This window comes from Onychostoma macrolepis, chromosome 14 (assembly GCF_012432095.1).
Source record: "Onychostoma macrolepis isolate SWU-2019 chromosome 14, ASM1243209v1, whole genome shotgun sequence".
In the NCBI taxonomy this organism is placed as follows: domain Eukaryota; kingdom Metazoa; phylum Chordata; class Actinopteri; order Cypriniformes; family Cyprinidae; genus Onychostoma; species Onychostoma macrolepis.
The window spans coordinates 18016199-18039174 of record NC_081168.1 but is presented as its reverse complement, the minus strand read 5'-3'; the positions used below and the strand labels follow the sequence as shown (position 1 = coordinate 18039174).

The 22976-nt window shown below is 37.0% G+C and overlaps 1 protein-coding gene across 4 annotated transcripts; it reads right to left on the bottom strand.

Moving 5' to 3' along the window:
• Positions 1 to 930: 930 nt before the first annotated feature.
• On the bottom strand, positions 931 to 17584 carry rnf44 (ring finger protein 44). Of its 4 annotated transcripts, none has more exons than XM_058797738.1 (12): positions 17264 to 17584; positions 12568 to 12769; positions 12275 to 12494; positions 11155 to 11322; positions 10052 to 10225; positions 8852 to 9013; positions 7397 to 7512; positions 7148 to 7235; positions 6895 to 6939; positions 6650 to 6771; positions 6453 to 6552; positions 931 to 4628 (listed from the first exon to the last, which is right to left on the bottom strand). In XM_058797738.1, the coding sequence occupies exons 2-12, from the start codon at positions 12672 to 12674 to the stop codon at positions 4566 to 4568; spliced, it is 1365 nt and encodes a 454-aa protein (XP_058653721.1). In that variant the 5' UTR covers positions 12675 to 12769; positions 17264 to 17584; the 3' UTR covers positions 931 to 4565. The 4 variants fall into 4 exon arrangements, with proteins under 4 accessions (XP_058653721.1, XP_058653720.1, XP_058653723.1 ...); XM_058797737.1 differs by lacking the exon at positions 17264 to 17584 and adding an exon at positions 14694 to 15189; XM_058797740.1 differs by lacking the exon at positions 17264 to 17584 and adding an exon at positions 14694 to 15185 and having other exon boundaries at positions 11203 to 11322.
• Positions 17585 to 22976: the final 5392 nt, after the last annotated feature.

The window sequence follows — 22976 nt, the reverse complement described above, 5'->3', positions numbered from 1 at the left end:
GTTGTTTAACAAAGTAACGATTGTTCAGATGATGAAACTTAAAAAAATAAAAATAAATTCAGTAGACAAGAACTAAAACAATTCTGAAAGATGTATAGTGTGTGCCATTGTAAGGACAGCCTTGTTTACATCCACATTAAATTAAATATGCCATCTAATCTGATTAAGGTTTATTGCTTTTGATTATGACCTGAACCTTCTTTATGAGATTCACCTTTTAACTCTTTTGAGAGACAGAAACCTTCAGACAAGCAACTGAACTGCAATACATCTGTATTGTGCAATACGTTTAAAGCAGTGATTACTTTAGTCAGTGTAGTATGAGTATACATCACACATTTATTAGTGAACAACCCTCTCCAATCAGCCACAATTAAAAAAAAAAAAAAAAAAAAAAAATGATTGCACTACTCAGTAAAGCAGAACTAGCAACTTTCATTTAAAAAAAGTACAAATCTTAAAAATTTCAATCAGTATACAGATGTATTTATAATACACTATAACTAGTTATATGTTAAATGCTACAAACAATGATTCCAATGGAATGAAAAAATTATAGCATTAAGAACCATTTCCTATATATAATATATATATATTAGCTTTTTTATTTCATTTTTTTTTTTTTTTTTTTTTTTTTTTTTTCAAATACAAACATGGCAAAAATGAGGTAACTGTAAATGTGCAAGTACCAAAGCAAAATATCTTCCTAATACAGAACACATGCCCCTGGCCCTGTTGTTGGCTGGGTAGTCTGGAGTTCAGGCAATGACTGACCCCTAAAGGCCAGGAGGAGAATAGAACAGTAAACAATCCACTATCCCACCACAGCAAGAAATCATTGGTAAACAATCAGTGGCGTCTATGGAGCAATCAACAAATCACAAATCCTAAAGTATTTAGCTGCTTATTGGAACACAATTTTCCACCACACAAGCTGTGAGATTATTTATTAGTTGAATCACAGAAAGACTACAAGATTCTATTTATCATAACTCATAGATTGTTGTTGTTTTTTTTTTCTTTCTTTCTTTTTAGTAATTCAATACAGGTAACACTGAGGTTTTCAAGGAATCTTGGTTATTATGAAAAATTCCTTTATAAATCTAAATAAGGATATATTAGAAATAGCCCACAGCCGGTTACCCCAAGCAAAAGTGCTTGCGTGTATATCAACAACTTATTTTGAAACCATAACAGTTACAGATGCTCAAGGTAGAGAGAACCGTACAACAGGTACATATATTTCTGACCGTTTTGGTGAATGAGTGATAACGCCATGTTTTTTAACCCACACAACACCTCCTACTACTTCGATTTAAGGCAGATGTATTGGATCTGATCACTCGGGCAGTAAAATATTATTATCCTTTAAAACGGTCTACCAGCACATACAAGTAAAGCTAAATAGTCGTCTTTTTTTTCTGTTTGTTTTCTTAACTGAAACCCCTGTTGATAATGTCATTAACTGTTTCTGACCACCGTTGAGGGTACTAGTAGCACTGCATGCTGCATGAATAGAGACCCATAACAAACTATTGCATTCTCTTATGTGAATGTAGCATTACACCTAAATATAGAATATCTAGCACCTTTTTACTATATGGCTTTCCATTATCTAGATTCCAGGCAAGTGTGTCAGTAACTGAGGCAACAATAGAAGCACAAATGTGGTGAGGAGCCTATCAAATCACATTTTTCCACTTCAAAAAGCCACTGTCTTCCCATTGGCATCAAGCTTAATGTTGTTATTTTAAACGTCCTATATTATTAGTTTTTTTTTCTTTTCTTCTTTTTCTTTTGCAAGTACAAGCACAATAAAATCTTGTAGTCATTCGGTTCTATTACAAATGTGTGCAGTACAGTGCATGGCAGTTATCAGCTGAGCAGAAAGTCCCCTACACCCAGAACCCAAAGCCAACTAGATCTACCTAAAAACCAGTTGGGACCTGGTTAGACATGCATGCATATTGTGCACAATTAAATACTTGCCCACCCCTGTCTAGATATCTTTCACTGAAAATACAGATTTCATTTTTTGACTTTTTTTCTTTTTTTTAATCCTTAAATCATGCAAACACTGTAAGAATAGTCTTGGAAGTGGTCTAGGTAGAACAGTGTGCACCGTGGCACGTTTTTCAACGGGATTACAACCTTTATGTGTGGTTCAAGTACAAGAACACGGAAAAACGCAACGGCTGGAAAACACGTTCGAGTAGCATACGCTAATGATCGGCTGCAGTGACGAAAAGCCTATTCTCACTCGATACAACATGTCATCTTTTTTTTTCTTTGCATGCCAGTCTTATAATGGAATAATATTCACCACTATTTATAAAAGGAATATTAGTTCAGTTGATTACATTTAAAATATGCATGGCCTGAGGAAAACAACCCAGAATACCCAAATATATCTCCATGGCGTCAATCCCATTTGAAATGGACTGTTTTCCTTTATTTTTCAATTACAGAGAGGCCCTGAGTGATTTTTTTTTTTCGTTATACTCAAAATATATGCCAGTGAACAGATATGTATACATAGATTACTTATCAAAAGTGTGGATTAAATTCATTACAATGGCTTATTTTAAAACCTGGCACGCAAACACAAGATACTCACATTCTCTTAAGAGAGTCCCTTTACCCGAGAAAGCCAGTGTGTCTATTGAGTTACAATGACTATTCAGTGGACAAACGACTCATGAATATATATATTTAAAAGTCCTATAATTAAAGTACTTAGGGAACCAAAAAAAAAAAAACCCAAATAGTTCATAGTTTTCACCCGAACAACGTTCAGGTTAGTTTTTGGAATCGAGTGAACCACGAGTTAAGCGTTTTACAGTGCATTTTTTTTTTTCTTTAAACGACCCTAACGCTCCATCTCTGCCGTTTCGAATCCTATCAGGGATCTTCGTGGAACGATTACAGTCAACTGGCACACAGGAGAGGGCGTAACTAGAAATACAGAGGGTTTCAACATTCTTTTGTCTTAAAAACAAGACGATAATTTGCAACCTTTCACACCAAGGCTATGCATACAATGTTTTTTTTTCTTTCACATCACTTTACACTGTGAACATGGCCTGAGACCTGACAACGGGAGGCAAACTAAAACGCGCTAAAGATGTTTTAGTATTCCAACCGAATCCTTCAAAAACTCTCGCGAAAGAAGAAATAAATAACACCACTTAAAAAAACAAACGCATACTTTTAAAAGAGGAACTGACAAAGGATGTCTGAAGATTAGTAACAGGTTTGTGCTTGTCAAGGTCTTGAGAAGGCAGAGCTAAAATCTTGTAGAGTATATTGATTATTTGGCTCACGAATAAGGAAAAACAAAAAGCCTAGTCCTCCAAAATCAGGTCAAACGTTGCGTTCACTTCACACACTCATTGCACGTATTGCTTTCCGCAAAGTGTTCCACCCTTTCCCAAAAAGTCATTCTGGACAGGCAAATGCGAGCTCCTCGGCCTCCGGACGGGAGAATGGCGAGACGGAGGCCGTCCGACGTTCCTCTTGTGGCTGAAATGCGGTGGATCTCGTTAATTCAAATATTGCTAGTCTAAAAGAACAGTCCGCGCGAGGCCTGTGAGATGTTCTCCTGGATCTAGCTGAGTGTGAGGGAGCGGGATGAAGAGGGCCAGTCCAGAATCGATGGGGGTTGTGCAGTGCAGCCAGGTGGGAGCTGGCAGAGGCAGTGTGCTGTCCTCGTCCCTGTGTTCTCAATGGCCAGTCCGATTGGCCTCGCCAGCAAACAGCAAAAGCGAAAAAACGCCACAGCTTCCACAATGTCTCTACAACTGTGGTGAAAGCCCAGCGGGAGTTTTCCCGATGGATTCACGGCTGTCGTTTCGCAGTCCTTTTTGTCTACGTTTCCCTCTTTAACCTCAGGCCTTGGAACTCTGAACCACTGAAAGTCACGCCTTCACAACAGCATTCGCAGATAAAAGAGAATCGGGATTAAGATATTCAAATGATCAATACATTATTGCAAAACATAGATTATTAACAAGTCCCTCAGCCCGTCACTTATACAGACATGCATCTATGATGGTCGTTCACCGGCGGAGCGGTCGCGTCCTACGAACTCATCTGATTGCACAGTAAAGCCAAAAACCACCTTCATCCAGGCCCACTCCCACAGTCCCTAACGACGCTAAAGCACGATTTTAATTATCTGTGATCAAACAACTAGAGAATATTCAACTGTGTAAACGAATATGCCAACACAACACGTATTACAGGTTATCTTTGGAATCTGCGAAACAAGGGCAGGGTAATGAAAAAGAAAGATGAAAAGAACCTAAAAAAAAAAAAAAAACCTGGTCTCAATTCCAGAACTCCGAAGTGGCTATAGGCGGCAGTAGCTTTCATGAAACTCACACAATGACGCACAGCAGAGGTCAAACAGGTTCCGTACAAATTCCGAGATTGCTTATTGTAGAGGTGGGGTTGGGAGCGGGGTGGGGGGGTAGATTTGCGTTTGGCTGGAGATCAGGTGTCCCCACTCACAGAACACACTCAAGGATTTGTGCTGTTTTCCAGTGAAGGACAAAAACCTGAACTCATTCCACATCGCGGTGAACTTCAGACGCGTCGGCTCGACAGATTGGACAGGTGCGATTGGTCTGCAAGACATGTTACGGATTAATTTCTACAAGCCAGAGATGTTTCCATACATTATTGAGGATCTATACATCGCCTGCCTATGCAATTAAAGACAGCATAATAACAAATGTCTTCAATTTTTCTTGAACACCAAATCAGTATACTAGATTTCTGAAAGATCATTTGACACTGAAGACTGGATGAATGATGCTGAAAATTTATCACAGGAATAAATTAAGTTTAAAATATATTCAAATAGAAAGCTGTTGTTTAAAATTGTAATAATATTTCACAATATGAGAGCCTGGACCTCAAAACCAGTCATAAGGGTATTTTTTTTTCTTTTCACATTGATATGTATACATCATCTGAAAGCTTAATAAATAAGCTTTCCATTGATGTATGGTTTGGATGAGATAAAACTATTTGAAAATCTGGAATCTGAGGGTGCAAACAAATCAAAATATTGAGAAAATCACCTTTCAATTTTTCCAAATTAAGTTCTTTGCCATGCATATTAAGTTTTGATATATTTACAGTAGGAAATTTACAAAATATCTTCATGGAACATGATCTTTACTTAAAGGGGTCATATGATGCGATTTCTTGTTTTCCTTTTCTGTAGTGTGTTATGTAGCTGTTTGTGCATGTATAAGATCTGCAGAGTTCACACCACAACTATAACGATAAAGGCACAGAGAAAAAATATCACTGGAATCACTTTCAGAACGATTTTTTCGTGCTGATGAACGATAAAAACATTCACAACCAATCAGAATCCATACAGGTATAATGACCTCAAGAATTTAAAGCGGCAAACGCGCCTACGCTTAGAATAAACAGACGATATCGTTTGCTGGTGTGGACGCTAATATTGTTATCTTTATAGTTAGCGTTCTTTGCTATGACAATCTGGCGCTTCTAAATCAGCGACTGTAAGTATGTTTTGTTATTAGTTTAAGTATTTGCTATCGACTGTTCAAATGCGGAGTTTTGCACAGTGTAGAGTAACGCGTTGTGTGTGTGTGTGTGTGTGTGAGGGGAACAGGGTCACATCACAGCAGAGTGTACAGCCCATCAGAAATCATAGCACGTCAGCTGTCTTAACCGCGGCTCGTGTACTGCATCATCACTGTGTCTGTCACGCGACTCTGTTCCCCTCTCGGGCTTGAACTGATTGTAAAACTAATGACATTATTAACTGTCTTTATATTTACTTTGAAAGCTGAAGCTCGCAATTATGGTAAGGGGCGTTACATTTCCGACGCGCACTTGTGGTGTTCGGCAGTCACAATGCACTGTGTCAGCTGGTCAATCAGAGCAGACTGCGCTTGTCGGAAGCAGGGGCTTTGAGAGAGGCGGGCCATAGAGGTACAATAATGTACAGTATTTGAAAAATAATGTGTTTTTTGAACATTAAACCATGTCAACATATTCTGTTACACCAAATACACAAAATAATGATCTTTAAAATAGCATCACATGACCCCTTTAATATCCTAATGGTTTTTGGCATAAAAGGAAAATTTATAATTTTGGCCCATACAATGTATGGTTGGCTATTGCTACAAATATACCCGTGCGACTTATGACTGGTTTTGTGGTCCAGGGTCACATATTGTTTTTACTGTATTTTTGATCAAATAAATGTATCACTGATTAGCATAAGAGACATCATTGTAAAATGTTAAAAACCGTACTGATCTCACACTTTTAAACAATAGTCTACATAAGCATTTTGTCGACCGTAAGCCACTTAAAAACATATATCATTCGAACACTAATATTTACAGGGTTTCGCCGTTAGTTATTGCAGATTTTGTGCATCAATACATCATTCTTACCTTTAACCACTTGTCCACACATTTTGCATGAAATTCATGGTTGCAGGGTAATACTCGAAGTAGCTGCCTTGACTCAAAATCACTAAAGCATACAACGCACCTGTAAGAAAATTAAATACAATGCATCATCAATACCAAGTCACAATCAAACCTTCAAGATTATATAACCCAGGGCACATAGAACAGAAAACACTTACAGAGTCTGTTCAGATTGGTGGTTTTCTAAATTAAACCTGTAGGACGGAAGTTGCTCTATATCAGCTTTCGTTAGTCCTCGAGGTTTCGCTTCTCCAAGTCTCTCAGCAAGGTTTAATAACGCCTGAGAGAAAAATCACAGTTGTTCAGAACTCTTCACCGAAACTGTAACAAGATAATGACATTATCTCTGTTCCAAAATTAGCTTTAATTCTATAAAGTAACTTGCTAATTCTATAAAGCTAACCTTTTTCAACTTTGTTGCATCACTGCACATGCCCACAGAGTCCCTCTTATTGAAAACAAATGACTTTTAGTTGCAAATATGTGTGTATAAACGTTAGAAGTTAGCTAGCTGCAGACAGTAGACGGTGAGGCAGTTCACTAGGTTTTGGAACAGGCATTACGTGAAAACCATCAAAGGCTTATTTTTGACAAGTTAGGTTATATAAACAGTAGGGCAACTCCATTACCCACCCTGGGAAAGATTTTCTATTTACCTCATAGTTCTCCATCTCCACATCATCTACATCCAAGTCCAGACTGATAGCTGGACCCACAGCAGTTGGAGGCACAGGAAGCATTGAGCTGTTTCACAGATCACAAACACATAAATCACCTTTTCTGTCATTACTGAAAAAATATCACAAAGGCTTTATAAAATCATAACCGTCCATTATTAGAATATGAAACATTCACATTGCAAAATTCATTTGATTTGTATTACAAAGAGTAGAAGAGACTCTCACAGGAAGTATGGTAAGAAGCCGGGGTAGTAGGGCGGTGGAGGGGGTGGGGGAGGCAGAGGCTGCTGTAATCGGTACCTCTGTCCAGTTATACGCCTCGGCAGCATGTGCGGATATGGCTACGGAAACAGACAACACATGAGGAAAACCTTTTGAATTATTATTATTCATTTAGCAAATCTCACCCAAAGCTACTTCGGCAGGATTTCTACTACAAGAACAATCCTCCTGCAGCAACCTGAGACTAAAGATGAAGTGTGCGAAATACACTCCCTTATTCCCGTTTACTTTGCAAAGTGAAACAGAAATAAGCCACCTGTGGGTTGATAACTGTGGCTATTTTTGCAATTGATTAATATTATCCAATAGGGTGACCATATGTCCACCTTTTCCCGGACATGTCCTGGCTGGGATTTCTAATTTGACTAAAACGTATGGGTTTTGGCTTTGTTTTCATACTTGATGACTCAAAAGCAGTTTGTCCAACAGTATGCAGGCACTGTACATAATGGCATGGCATGTAAGCAGGTGGGATCTACAGAGAGAACGGTCAAAGCAATGCAAATATGCATACATGTAATGTATGAGCACTGTAGAGAGCATTTCATTCAGAAAACAAAGCAAAAACAGGCCACTTTAGGCAATTTAGAAAAAAGGGAAAATTAAGATGTATTATCCTATAGCCTGTGCATTTTAAATAACATCAATAGAAAGGCAAAGTAGGTTAATTCCAGAAGGTTACTTCTACAATTTAACCATCCATAATAAGACTAGGAACATACATCAAGTACATAAACCAACTTTGCTTTCATGTTGACCAAACTAGGCACAGTCTTTCAACCTGTTCTGACTGGTTTGTGCTGTATTATTCTAACTGAATGGACAAACAGTTTTTGATCAAAATTGCCCATTTCCCATATGCTTATACGGACAATTTTCTTTCTAAAGCTTTGAGCTATGGTCACTATTTCAGCACGTCATCAAAAATCTCATATTTCTACAAGTGTCAACTGTCAGTTCAACTGTCAAATGGTTCAATTGTAAACACAAAGCTACATATCCATAGGCCAACACTAAACAAAGAATTTTTACAACTTATTTGACAATGCTTTGTCAAGCCAAAAAGTTTTTTTTTTTTTACTATATATATTTTTTTAATTACTGATTAAAATAAAATGTTTAAAATTACTGTTACCATTATTTGACACTAGTAGTACTACTGCAAACTTTAACTTTGCTTTCTGGAATTTGAACCTATTTTTTGTCATGCCAAACCAGACCTTTAACCACTAATGAACACCAGTAAACCTTCACTGTTATCTACACTAAGGGCATATTTTTTCCTTAATGTCATTACCTGTTTATGCAAATGCTGCTCATTTTAATCAGTATATCATTTTTGACTTGATTACAGTGATTTATATGCTTTGTTGACATTCAAAAGCAAAGACATCTCACCACTCCGTAGGGCAGCTCTTGATGGAGGGGCTCCTGGGGGAGGTACTGGAGGGGGACGGAGGGGGTCATTGCTGGTGGATGGTGGGCTGGAGGATAAGAGAATGTTCCTAACGGATGCTGGTCTCCTCGAAGATCCACTTCATTATCCACCCTCTGCAGAGGCTGAACACACAAGTATACAAGTCATACTTCTAGCATACAATTACGACTATTAATACCATAAAATCATGTGCTATTTTAGAAAGAATTCATTTTGTTGCAGCAGTATTTAACGTTTTTTTTAATTATTATTTATTAAGATTACAATCAGTTGTGGTGACTAACCTGTTACTCATGACTAATTGTTTTCTCTAGATTGTAAAGGGATAGCTTTACTAGCAACACTGTCTGAACTGTAATCACATTACACATATTACTGTAGTGCACTACACTTACCACTGGGAATAATAATAAACTGGCTCATCCAATCACGTGAATGTATGGTTTCAAATCTTGTTTTTAACTAAAGTATGACAATGTGAAAAAGAAAAAGCCTATCTTTGGTTTGTATCTGTCAGGTTAGAAACTCATTTAATTATAAATAATCAAAAGAGTGAAGAATCAAAACTCACTTGACATTAACTGTTTTATTATATAAAAGAACAGCACTACTACTAAACAAATGTTTTTTGGGGGGTTTTTTTATGTTGAATTACCACCAAAAGAAACTAATCACTACATTTTAAATTTTTTTGTGATGAATTTCCAGTAAAAAATAATTGTATCACTACATTTACAGTTTAATATAAAATCACTCAAAGAGGATTTTGGTCATGCCACCCACCTATGCTGTCAACATAACTTATGTGAAATGCACAAAATAAGGTTTTTTTTTCTGTACTTAAAAAATAAAATCGTAAGAACATAATATTTTATATATATTTACATATTTTAATTATGGTGAAAAATGTCTAATATATATATATATATATATATATATATATATATACATACACACACACACACACACACACACACATATACATACACATATATATATACACACACACACACACATACATGCATACACACACACACACACACACACACACATACACATATATTACACACACTTATAAAAATATTACAGACATTGTTCACCATAATTTGCATAGAAAAGAACATTCAGTAGCATTCATAGATTTTATTATCTGCACTCACCATGCGCGGGTGCTGGGGCTGTATGGGGACAAACTGGTTGAGTGGAGGCAGATGAGGAGGCTGGTGGGGCGGCACCGGTGGACTGGGGTGCAGGATAAAATGCTCACTGGAGATCAATGGTGGAAATGCCTGATAGGACACAGGCAGGTGCTGCATGGTACAGGCCTGAATGAGCTGCAGACAGACAGACAGACAGAGAAACAGCAGACAACAAAGTGTCACTAACACCATAGACACACTCATGAAGAAAGTGTATGGGCATTTGAATATTGAATTGCTGTGCAGTTTAAGAAATGACTGTTAATACTGGGAAAGCACACTCTGGAGTAAAGCACATCTAAAATTTCCGCTATTCTGCACTATTTAGGAATCTGCTAAACCATTTCAAAAGCATGGAGAAAACTTTTTAAAAAGTTTTTTTTTTTTTTTTTTTATTGTTTTATTTTATGTTTCATGTTTTTTGTATAAAAATGTTATATATTAATATTATTATTGCTTTTATAATTCCTATTATATTAAATTTTTATACAAAAAACATGAAACATAAAATAAAACAACATATATATATAATGCAAAGATGACTGAAAATACACATAGCCCTATTATATAGCCCTGCACAATTTAAGACACTTTCAACTGTACATCACTGTGGCCAAAATAAAATACAGGTGGGTATGTTGACACAAATGCAATGACTTGAGCAGATGGTACAATTAGCAGAAAGTACACCTTTGCTGTCCATGTCAAAGACAGAATACCCCAGACACTTGCAGTGGCAATACAAACAAAAACTAAGGGGGGGTTGCACATTGTCCCTTGAAAGTTGCATCATAAAAAGGTCATTACACATTCTAGAGACACAGGAAATGACTACATGAAAATCAAAAAGTGAAATGTAGCCGTTTACCAATGCCTAATGTGTAAGCATGAGAGGGATGTACAGAACACTCATAATAGAGTATCTTTGGCTAAGAGGACAGGTGGGCATAATGGCTGCCTGGGACAAGCATACATCGGCTAAAGTAAAGCTGGAGCGATGGGACATGTTAGGTGTGCTCTACACAAACTTCACTGACATTCCAGCTCTTCCTTTTCAAACTCACTGGAGGAGGAAGGCAGCAGAGCAGAGAGAGCTGTCCGCTGAACATTACCGAGCATGCTGGGAGCTGCTGAGCATTGCAGGCTGGGATAGGTTGCCCGGTGTGGATGGGAAAACCATGGGTCGTCACCGTGGTAACTGTGTAAGATATCGGAACTGATCCTTGATGCATCTTGAAGGACAACACAAAATTTCAGGTTATTTGTAAAAAATAAATAAATAAATGCTATTCATAATTACAGTCTACACATAGCACTTTCACATCAAAGCCTGAGTAATACAATTATTGACTATATGCTAATGGCCTCAAACTACCAGCTTATGCTTAAATCTGGTTCATGAATCAACTTTCATGCTCTGCATCCGGGCTGACAGTTCTCTTTATGATTTTTTTTAAATATATTTTTCTAAATGTATTTATTTATTTATTTATTAAAAGGTCTGAAATGCAAATTGCCCAAATGTAGCCCAACTAACAATGAAAAATCTGTCAAAATTTAAATGTATTTATATATTTAAATAGATTTTTTTAACCATTTCTGAAACAGTCCTGAAGCTCAGTTGTAGCTTAAGTAACAATGAAAAAATCTGTCAAAAAGTTTGATTTTATATTTTTTATATAATTATTTTTTTCATATATTTTCTTAATTTATTTTTATATTTATTGATTTTACAGTAAAAATCGGTCAAAATTATTTTCAATAATATTGTTCTTATACTTTATACATTTATTTTAAACATATTAAAGGACTAAAATGCAAATACAAATGGCCAGTAGCTGTAATACAAGTAACAGGCCTAAGTAACAACAACAACAAATTTGTCAAAAATGTATCATTCATTTTTTACAAATGTATTATATTCAAGGCCTGAAATTTAAATATAAATGCCCACTTGTAGCCTAAGAAACAGCACAAAAAAAATTTATTGTATTGTTATTTTAGTTTATACTGATATTACCTTTTTTATATTTTTATTTATATATATACTTCTTAAACATAGTGAACATCAAATAGTGCATTATATAAAGAACAAGAAATGAATGTTTCTAATGGAGAACAACACCTAGATGGAAATGTGTGTTTGAGACCTATGGTCTAAAGGAAAGACTGTTGAACTAATACCTGTTCGTGAAGATCCACCATGATGGAGCTCTGTTGGGGGGGTTGTGTGGCAGTATGCAGCATGCGTGGAGGTGCACTGGTGTGGCTATATTGCCTGGACTCATCTAAAGGAATCTGCTGATGCTGGGAGAAGACAGGGTGGTGGAAGTTCTCATCCTGATGTAGGGAAGTGTGCACAGCAGGTCTATCTCGCTGTCCCCACTGACGTCGTACTGGAGGACTAGGACATAAACACAGATTGTAAGTACATACTCGGCATATGTTTTTTATGAACTCAAAATGATGACGGCCACCTTCTCCTGAGGTGCAAAGGGGTGATGCAAGGCTCCCCGACGACCCTCCTCTGGTTTAAGGGGGCTGTTGATGGCCGCCTACTCACTGCTACTTCCCATGGTCGCATTTGTGACGTCGTATGAACGAGTCACACCTGCCTGGGGTGGGGGGACCAGAAGTGCAAGAGGCACTTGTGTCTAACAGCCTCAGATTGTCGGAACTCTGTTTGAAACACAAGAAATATGGGTTTTGTGAATTGAATGGTGATTTGAGAAAATCAGCAGAACCCTTTGTAGTAATTACATGAGCATTTCATGTTAGATTAACTTAATATTACCATATTTCTGTCATTATTTATTCACCCTCATGTCATTTCAAACCCGTATGCTGTTATTTTTTTATTTATTTGTTTTGTTACGTGCATAGTAACCATGTCCGTCAAGCTCCACAAAGAACCATTAAATTAGCCCTCCTAACTTCAGACAGAGGAACAGGCTTAACATTTTATTTATTATTACTAAAGTCCTTTACATCTGCTATATTCAAATTCTAATATAGCACTTTCAAATAGGTTATACATCATTTATAGGTTATACAACATTAGTGACAATCACAGGCTTTCAAAACATGAGGCAAATTAGTTTACACTTTTGTTTAACATGCAGGGGAACCTGGTTCAAAGCCCAACCTCACACACAATTATTGTTTTGTTTTTTTAGTGAACGCAAAAATGCAACTGACTTTGACAGCCAGTGATCAACATGTGTTGCATTTGGGGGAGACTGCAATATATTTTGTTCACAGATGCTTTTGTTCTAGCCAGTATTACAAGCAAAAGCATGTCAAATGATGCTTGAAAACAAATCTTTAGTGAAAATGACTTTCAGTTTGTTTTTCTCCAAGGTGCTTTTTGGAGCTTGTCAGCTGTGGTCACTATATATGTTGTATGTAAAAAAAAAAAAAGCAGCATTTGCATTCTTTAAATGTTCTCCTTTTGTAGACAACTAACAATTAACAGCACACAAGCTAACAACATATTTCTGGTGAATTATTCCTTAAAAATGACCATGAGCTTAAAATGTGAAAAGACCAGTACTACTTTCAATGGGAATAAAACGCATATAGGTCATTTTCCAAGAAATTAAGACAAAATTCACCAATAATGTGTATTAATTTATGGATTCTGATATTATTTCATTATCTAATAATCTTTAAATTACAAGTAGACTGGGGGAGCTTAAACTAGACAAAACCAGACTTGTCAGGGCACAAACACTGAAATGAATCTGAATTAATAACAAAATATATATTTCTAAAGATTTATAATACATTTTATTACATTTCTCTTTTCAAAATCAGTGGAGTGTGCATTAATCACGCAAGCACGTCTAAACTTCTCATCATGCTACACATGACATTCAAATGTAGGCTACATGCCATGTGTAAAATTAAAACAAAAAAAATACCAACAAATCTTCACAAACTGGAAGCGTAAACCGTGTTTAATGGAAAGACTGGGCTGATTTGCCACAAAGAGGGGGAGCTGTAACTTCAACAACAAAAGCGTGGAGGGCCATGTGCTCCCACACAGACAAAGCAATAACAAAGGAGCGCCACCAAGCCTTGCCTGCCTCACTTTATCAAAAATAATCACTCGAAAGGGCTTGTGTGTATGATTTAAACATTATTCATACTTCAAATATGGACTGTGCACATTTCCCATGAATAAAACACTTATAAGTGTCATTGTGGCCCAGCAGTGGACATCAACAATAGCACAAAGAAGTCGCGAGGCCGAAGTTTTACACGAGCTCGCGCAAACATCCGCAGTTGCCCTTGTGCTCGTTGAACAGGTTCTTAATGCTACACGGAGGTTGTACATTGCATAAAAATGTTTCAACAAATCGCATGCACTTTCCAAGCCCTTAGCTGCTATCGCTAGCATACAGACCGAGCAGATGAAGCCCCAAACAGGAAATGCAGGGATGCACCCCTGACAAAAGAAACATGGTTTTGCTTTAACGCCACATTTAGACAGTCTGCACGTCATGAATGCAAACTTCCAAATACCAAGAGTGTTCTCGTTTTTATTTTACGTGGAATATGACAGCTTTGTGCCCAATAAGCAAAGTATGATCGAGCTTACTTGTTTTCAATGGCGCTCGAGTTTCCGACTAGTCCACGCGCTGCTTTTATGCGAATAAAACGATGCAGGATGTCTCGTTTGGTGATTTTACAGACTAATCCAGAAGAAATCGTCCAGGAAAACTAGCAGACGGTCATGGTTAACACATAGGTATCGTCCGTTTCCTAGTTCACGTCCACGAGCTTGAGTTTGTTGCTGTTGAACAGGCGTCGATCTTCAGGATAGAAAGAAAAAAAATGCATATTCCTCTGCTGCCTAACATCGGATAACTTAGCTCCAACAAACTTGTTATAGCGTGCACTTGTTGTTTCCTTTATTATTATGTCCGATGCATTCAAACTGGGGTTGCTCTGTGACATGGGTGCAGTTCAATATTGTTGTGGTGGTTGTGTGGCTGTAGTCACGCCTTCTTCCTCTAAAAACTACCACGCAAGAGACAGACAGCCAGTCACTTTTTAGATGCTGATGTTTGGTCGAATCGTTCCAAACTGATCCCAACTTTAAGGATGTTTTCACACTTCCTCTTTACTAAAAACAAGCACAGACTCCTTTAGGTGGTCCAAAAAGTGAATTGAATTAAAAAGGTACCTAGTTCTTGCATCCACACTCGTGGTTCACTTTAGCTGCAGTCCATTAACAATGGATAATTTACATTGTTTTTCAAAAAAAAAAATAACAACCAAACTTAAAAATTGCTGTAATATAATATTTAAAATGATTATTACTGAAAATAATTACTTAGTTATGTTTAACACCACTCAATAAAAAAAAATTGCACAGCACAGAGGTTCATGTAACTGCTTTTTTATTAAAACATATGGATTTATGGATCTTTCACATCAAATATATTACATATAGTTTTATTTTCTGTAACGTAAAAAGAATAAAATTAATGCAATAAAACAATATGATATAAAAATATTTATTTGGAGGCAAATTTCAGAAAATTCAGTCATTATAAAATAATATTACATTATATTTATGTCATAGTTTAGTAACTTTCATGCAAATGTGAAGCCTGGAGTGTTTTTTTTTTTTTTTCCCAATGGTTTAATTTCTCCTTTTGGAGCATTCAAATATGTGTCAAAATCCATGCAAATCGCTAGATCGCAAAAACCAAACCAAGTGTGAAAACACTATAAAAGAGTTCATTTCAGATGCCAAAAGGGTTTTGCAATCCAGCGGATGAAGTCAGATGATTTGTGTTGTGCAGAAGTCAACACATTAAACATAAGCATAGCAGGCAGAGCATGTTATCGGTGATGATTTATTATCCCACTGACATTCATTTTGAGGTTGCATGGGTAGTCCCAGATAAAGGGGATGTTGTTTGTCACAAGGGATAGGCCTGTGTTGCAGTTATCAAACAAGGGTGATGCAACAGTCATGTTGTATATTATAATTCAGCAAGACAGCATCTAATTATTTAATTCCTTTAACACAACACAATTCACAAGGTAAATATAATCTTAAAACAGTTCAAACAGCAGTCAAACAATCAAAGCAATACTTCAAAATAAATAAATAAGAACAAGTCATTGCAAGTGGAAGTCCTTTTCTCTACTTCCTGAACTTCTGATTACCCACAATAACTTATGGTTCTCTTAAATGTTTTCTTCTGTAAAAATTGACCATCTCCTATATGTTTCATATCTCTTATAAATGGAATCAAGAAAAAGTAAACTGCAATATGCAAACGACTATATTATATTTTCTACACAATTTATGTTGCAAATAATGTACAAGTTAACTTTTTCATCATAAATTGTGGCATAATAACAATTTAATTTATTATATTATTAGTGTTGTTGTTGTTGTTATTGTGGACTAAATGCAATGCAGGAAAGAACATCATGTTGGGGAACATCTAACTGTGTTCTCTCTAGCATTTATCATCCGCCTCTCCATCAGAGACAGTGTGACACAGCCCAGTCTGTTACATAAGCCTTGCGCCAAATGGCGAGCCGGCGGACAGAAACACATACAAGCGTCTTTACTTGAGGGGCGGTCAAAGTAACATCTTCTTTATTCTATGCACTTTCAAGTTCATGAATTGACAAATTAAAAAATACGGATTTTATTTGCTCTAGAATAATGCATCATACAACGCATGAAGCAGACTGTATGAGAACTAAGTGTAGCATTTATTTTTCTTTACAATAATCTGAGTTTAAGTCGTCGGAGTACGCATAGGTCAGAATGATTTTTGCAGCATTTTCAAAGGGCCTCTCGACTGGCTTCACTGCCGCAATGTAACCTTCCTTGCTACTGTTTAACTCACGGGGAAATAGCTCAAATAAACCAGATTCTAGAGTAACCTGCGCTGCGCGTGCACACGATCACGCACATCTGAAGCAAGCGCGAGACAAGCAAACCCGCGTCCCATCCATCCATGCACTTCCAATCCAATGTAAACATTACAGCATTACAGCAACAAAACAAGGAGGGGCTCAAGGCTTTAGGGGGACAACGCATAAAAACACACCGATGCCTCTGTGCGGTGCATTCAAGACCGTGAAAACCCACGGAAATCCACGCCATCAACACGAAGACGCAGGCGCGTGCGTTACCTGATTGTTAATTTGTGAGCATCTCAGTCGCGGACATTTCTCCTTGTAATCCTGCACATCTCTCCCATATTCGGTGCGGCATGATCCTCAGCTGTTCCTGTTAATGGAACATTCCGTGGATTTCACCACTGAATTGGGAGAAAGGTACAAACTGGAGCTCGCCCGAGGAATAAAGGCAGAATGTGGCATTACTCTTTGCATCTCGCGCAAAACAGCCTCTCTCTGAATGCATTAGACTTCGGCGAAAGCAATGCACTCGGTTGAACCCAGCATCATCCGCCGCCTATTTGCGTGCTTTTGTGACATACCCCTATGAGGGGCATTTAGAGGCCGCTGACTTATGGCAAGCCGATTTAACATCATTCGGTAGAAATAACTAGTGTCTGTTTATGATAATGTAGTGTGCTACTTTTTGGAAACTTATTTTCACGAGATGGGGGAAAGATAAATAAGAAAGAAAGAAAACTGCAAGATCTAAATGTGCGATTATGAGGGGGATATAATTTTGAGAAAAAGTCGCAATTATATTTTTTATATTTGCATTTTTATTGATGTTGGGTGAAAAAAAAAATCACAAGAAAGTCAGAATTTCGAGATTTGGTTTTATTCGAGATTTGTTTCCTTCTGAAAACTGTAAGTTTATATATCTGAGAAAATAATAAGGAAGAAAAAGAATTGCAAGAAAAAAAAGAATGAAAAAGTCAGAAAGACTGCCATTACCTTTATTTTTACTTATCTGGTGGTGGGGGCTGGCTTCCATAGCTGCTTATTGTTAGTAAATAACAATTATCCAACTATCTTTTTCAGTGTCACTAATTGTCCATTAAAAACTAGTAGGCCCACTTACTGATTGGAAACTAGTATTTTAGTAATTACTATTAATTAGTCTCTATACTGTATTGACAAGTATCTATTGAATAAGTCGCTATTACTTATCCATCAGCTTCAGTAGCCTATACCTTTGCTAGCATTCACTTTCATAGTGATAAATACAAACAAGCAAATCACACAATTTGCAGTTAAAAGGTTAGTTCGCCTAAAAATGAAAGTTTTGTCATTAATTACTCACCCTCATGTTGTTCCAAACTCATAAGACCTCCGTTCATCTTCAGAACACAAATCTGAGAGGTCTCAGACCCTTCATAAACAGCAAGGGTCCTTACAAGATCAAGGTCCAGAAACATAGCAAGGAGATCGGTAAAATAATCCATGTGACATCAGGGGTTCAACTGTAATTTTACGAAGCTACGAGAATTTAAAAAGACTTTATTCAAATTCGTCTCCTCTGCATCACCTGTTTTCTACGTCGTAAACATTGATTTGAGCGAAAACAACATATCCGTGTGGCGCAGCTGACACAGAAGAGTGGATATTCTCCAAAATGGCGCTAGGGTGACGTGGAGGAGGCGAATTTGAATAAAGTCGTTATTTTTAATTTTTTTATTTTGCGCACAAAAAGTATTCTCGTTGCTTCGTAAAATTAGGTTGAACCCCTGATGTCACATGGATTATTTTACCGATCTCCTTGCTACGTTTCTGGACCTTGATCTTCTAAGGACCCTTGTTGTCTGTGGAGGGTCTGAGAGCTCTCAGATTCCATCAAAAATGTCTTAATTTGTGCTCTGAAGATGAACGGAGGTCTTATTAGTTTGGAACAACATGAGGGTGAGTGATTAATGACAAAATTTTGGGGTGAACTATCCCTCTGAAATAGGTCCTTCTGAAATAGGGACTAGTTTGTATTCTTTAGTTAATTTGTAACAGTTAAAATAGAACAGTCTTTTTGTATTCGAGTTGTTAACTAATATGAATTTGTACCAAAAGTAGGCCTATCCATTCTGATTCGTCAGAGACATGACCAGTAAAAAAGTAATTGTAACTAGTAATGTTACAAAGAAATGTTAAACAATTGGAGTAGATACTATTTTAGAATTAGTTTCTATTATTTAACAAATAGGTACCAGTAAAACTGAAATACAACCCGAATTCCGGAAATTTTGGGACATTTTTTAAATTTGAATAAAATGAAAACTAAAAGACTTTCAAATAACATGAGCCAATATTTTATTCACAATAGAACATAGATAACATAACAAATGTTTAAACTCAGAAATTTTACAATTTTATTCACAAAATGAGCTCATTTCAAATTTGATGCCTGCTACAGGTCTCAACATAGTTGGGACGGGGGCATGTTTATCATGGTGTAGCATTTCCTCTTCTTTTCAAAACAGTTTGAAGACGTCTGGACATTGAGGTTATGAGTTTCTGGAGTTTTTATGTTGGAATTTGGTCCCATTCTTGCAGCTGCTGAAGAGTTCGTGGTCGTCTTTGATGTATTTTTCGTTTAATGATGCCCCAAATGTTCTCTGTAGGTGAAAGATCTGGATCTTCAGCACCCGGACTTTTCTACTATGAAGTCATGCTGTTGTAATAGCTGCAGTATGTGGTTTTACATTGTCCTGCTGAAATACACATCGTCTGGAGGGGAGCATATGTTGCTCTAAAAATTTTATATACCTTTCAGCATTCATAGTGCATGTCCTTCCAAAACATGCAAGCTGCCCATACCGTATGAACTTATGCACCCCCATACCATCAGAGATGCTGGCTTTTGAACTGAACGCTGATGACACGCTGGAAGGTCTCCCTCCTCTTTAGCCCGGAGGACATGGTGTCCGTGATTTCCAACAAGAATGTCAAATTTGGACTCGTCTGACCATAGAACACTTTTCCACTTTGAAACAGTCTGTTTTAAATGAGCCTTGGCCCACAGGACACGACGGTGTTTCTGGACCATGTTCACATATGGCTTCCTTTTTGCATGATAGTTGGCATCTGCAGATGGCACGGCGGATTGTGTTTACCGACAGTGGTTTCTGGAAGTTTTCCTGGGTCCATTTAGTAATGTTAATGACAGAATCATGCCGATGAGTGATGCAGTGTCGTCTGATGGCCCGAAGACCACGGGCATCCAACAAAGGTCTTCGGCCTTGTCCCTTACGCACAGAGATTTCTCCAGTTTCTCTGAATCTTTTGATGATGTTATGCACTGTAATTTGACGTTGAGGAGCGTTGTTTTTTAAATATTCCACAATCTTTTTACGCACTCTTTCACAGATTGGAGAGCCTCTGCCCATCTTTACTTCTGAGAGACTCTGCCTCTCTAAGACATCCCATTTATGTTACAGACCTGTTGTCAATTAACTTAATTAGTTGCTAGATGTTCTCCCAGCTAAATATTTTCAAAATTTCTTGCTTATTCAGCCCTTTGTTGCCCTCGTGACAACTTTTTTGAGACCTGTAGCAGGCATCAAATTTGAAATTAGCTCATTTAGTGGATAAAAGTGTCAAATTTCTCTGTTTAAACATTTGTTATGTTCTCTATGTTCTATTGTGAATAAAATATTGGCTCATGAGATTTGAAAGTCTTTTAGTTTTCATTTTATTCAAATTTAAAAAACGTCCCAACATTTCCAGAATTCAGGTTGTAGATACTCACAATTGGGACTGTTAGCCTAATATTAATTAAAGCTTTAGCCCTATTCACAACGTTTAGCTTATAATAATGTTTTCTAATTTGAGTGGTATGGGTAGGTTTTTTGGGGAAATTCGAGCATGGCACTGCATCATTACATCACGTCTGTAAACATAAAGAAGTTGTTCCGGCTACTAGGCTGTCGCATGTGAGGATGCTGTAGGTGACAGATCGTTTATAGCCTTTTCTCACAGCAGCTATAGAATAATTAAATGTATCATTTTGATGGCGGAATGTAATCCAGAAAGGATTATGTGTTTATGAAACACATGTGAATGAAATTAAATTATATTCCAGTTTTAAATGTACTTCTGATTACAGATAGCCTTATTACACAAGATTTGTATTTTAAAGAAAACCAGTTTGAAGGGAGCATAATTTGCTTTTTGGGTTAAAATAATTTATTAATATGAAATTCGAATGGCATGACAATTAGATTAGACTGTACAGAAATTGAAATCTACACGCTATACACACTACTCATAGTCATGCAATGCTAATGTTGTTAACATTAATAATTTAAGAATAAAGTATAACAATAATAATAATTTGCACAGTTCGATGTGACATGAGCTAACCAATCTTTAGATTAAATCACCATTGGTAGTACGATTTATTATAATGTTTTTTTTTCCCTCAGTTGATCAGAACAAACGTGGCAGACTTGTTCAAATGACAATATAAGATGAAAATTCTTATTTTGGTCATATATTCCAAGGCGTAGGCTAGAATCTGTGATTGCGAAGTACAGTAAACATCCACACAGGTGCAGTGACTGACAGCTACACATTCACCTCAAAACATTAGATTCATCTGTGCTGGAGCCATGCCGGAGCACACCCCCGCAAGGAAGATAACTCTGCAAGCAGCTGCATTTCCACGTTTTCAAACAGAGATGGCGACAAAGAGGCAAAACCTACAGACTGCAGCTTTAAGAAGCACTAGCATAGTCTTCTTTCCTCTACATTGAATCTCGTTTCTGTCCGGAAGATTTTATGTGTGATTTTACCTAAAGCCTATTGGTACACTGAATGAATAATTAGTGTAGGCTATGTGATATTATGATATTCAGCCATGCCAGGTAAAACCAGATACGAAAAACAGACACTAGTTAGTAAGGAATGAATGTTAAGCCGGCTTGCCACAGTCGTCTTGCTCTACCGTAAACACTGTACGAGTTTGTCCTCATGAGCTCCCAATGTCAAGTCTCGGTTAACAAGATCACAGGGCTACGATTAGGTCATTGCATAGACTGTCCTATTATCCTGTTCTCCACATTGAATAAAAACTAATGAAAGCTTAAATCCTCGTCGGGCTTCTTCAATGACAAAAATAGATAGCTGACTGGATTATTTTTACTTCATAATGATGATGATGATGACATTACACCTGTGCTCTGTTTTCTAATTAAAGCTGTTTGCATCATGAGGGAGGCATATGTCATCATCAATTTGATTCCTTGCATCCATTATGGAAAAACTAATCAGGGTCACATTACGTAAATTCTAGTCTATGATTAGAATGTGCTTTGCTTTGTCTCCCTCTACTGGCCAGACGAGGAAGTGAGTAGAGCGCCTGGGGTGACGCACCATCACGCAATTCTCGCAATGTTTCTTATTAAAAACAAGATGCCCTTACAAAAAATAACCATGGTTTTACTACCAGTTAAAACAAAAACCATGGTTACTATGGTTAAACTATGGTAACCACAAATTAAGCATGGTTTTGCTACACTAACAATAGTTTAACCATGGTTTTTGTAGTAAAACTATGGTTATACAAATGGTAATCAGTACGCCAAAAAACCACGGTTACTACAATTTTACTACAATAAAACCATAGTTAATTTTCGGAAGGGACAATGTTACTTAACGTGAGTTCATAGTGAGGGTCTGTCTCTTTTACACCATCTAGAATGTATGTATTCACGCAGGTCTAACAGGTTTTTTTGAGCCTGGCATACTGTATGTTTGTCTATTTGTTTATTTTGTGCATATTCTTAACCAGGCCCATACTTTTCATAACCTTTGGTCAGCAAGATGGCTGCACTGTTGACAGCAATAAATGAGCAAAACACCATAGTGTCATGGAAAGCTATTAGATCTGTTAATGATTAACTAGACAGTGGTTATATGTATAATAACCATACCAAAATTTATCGCACATTATTGTTAT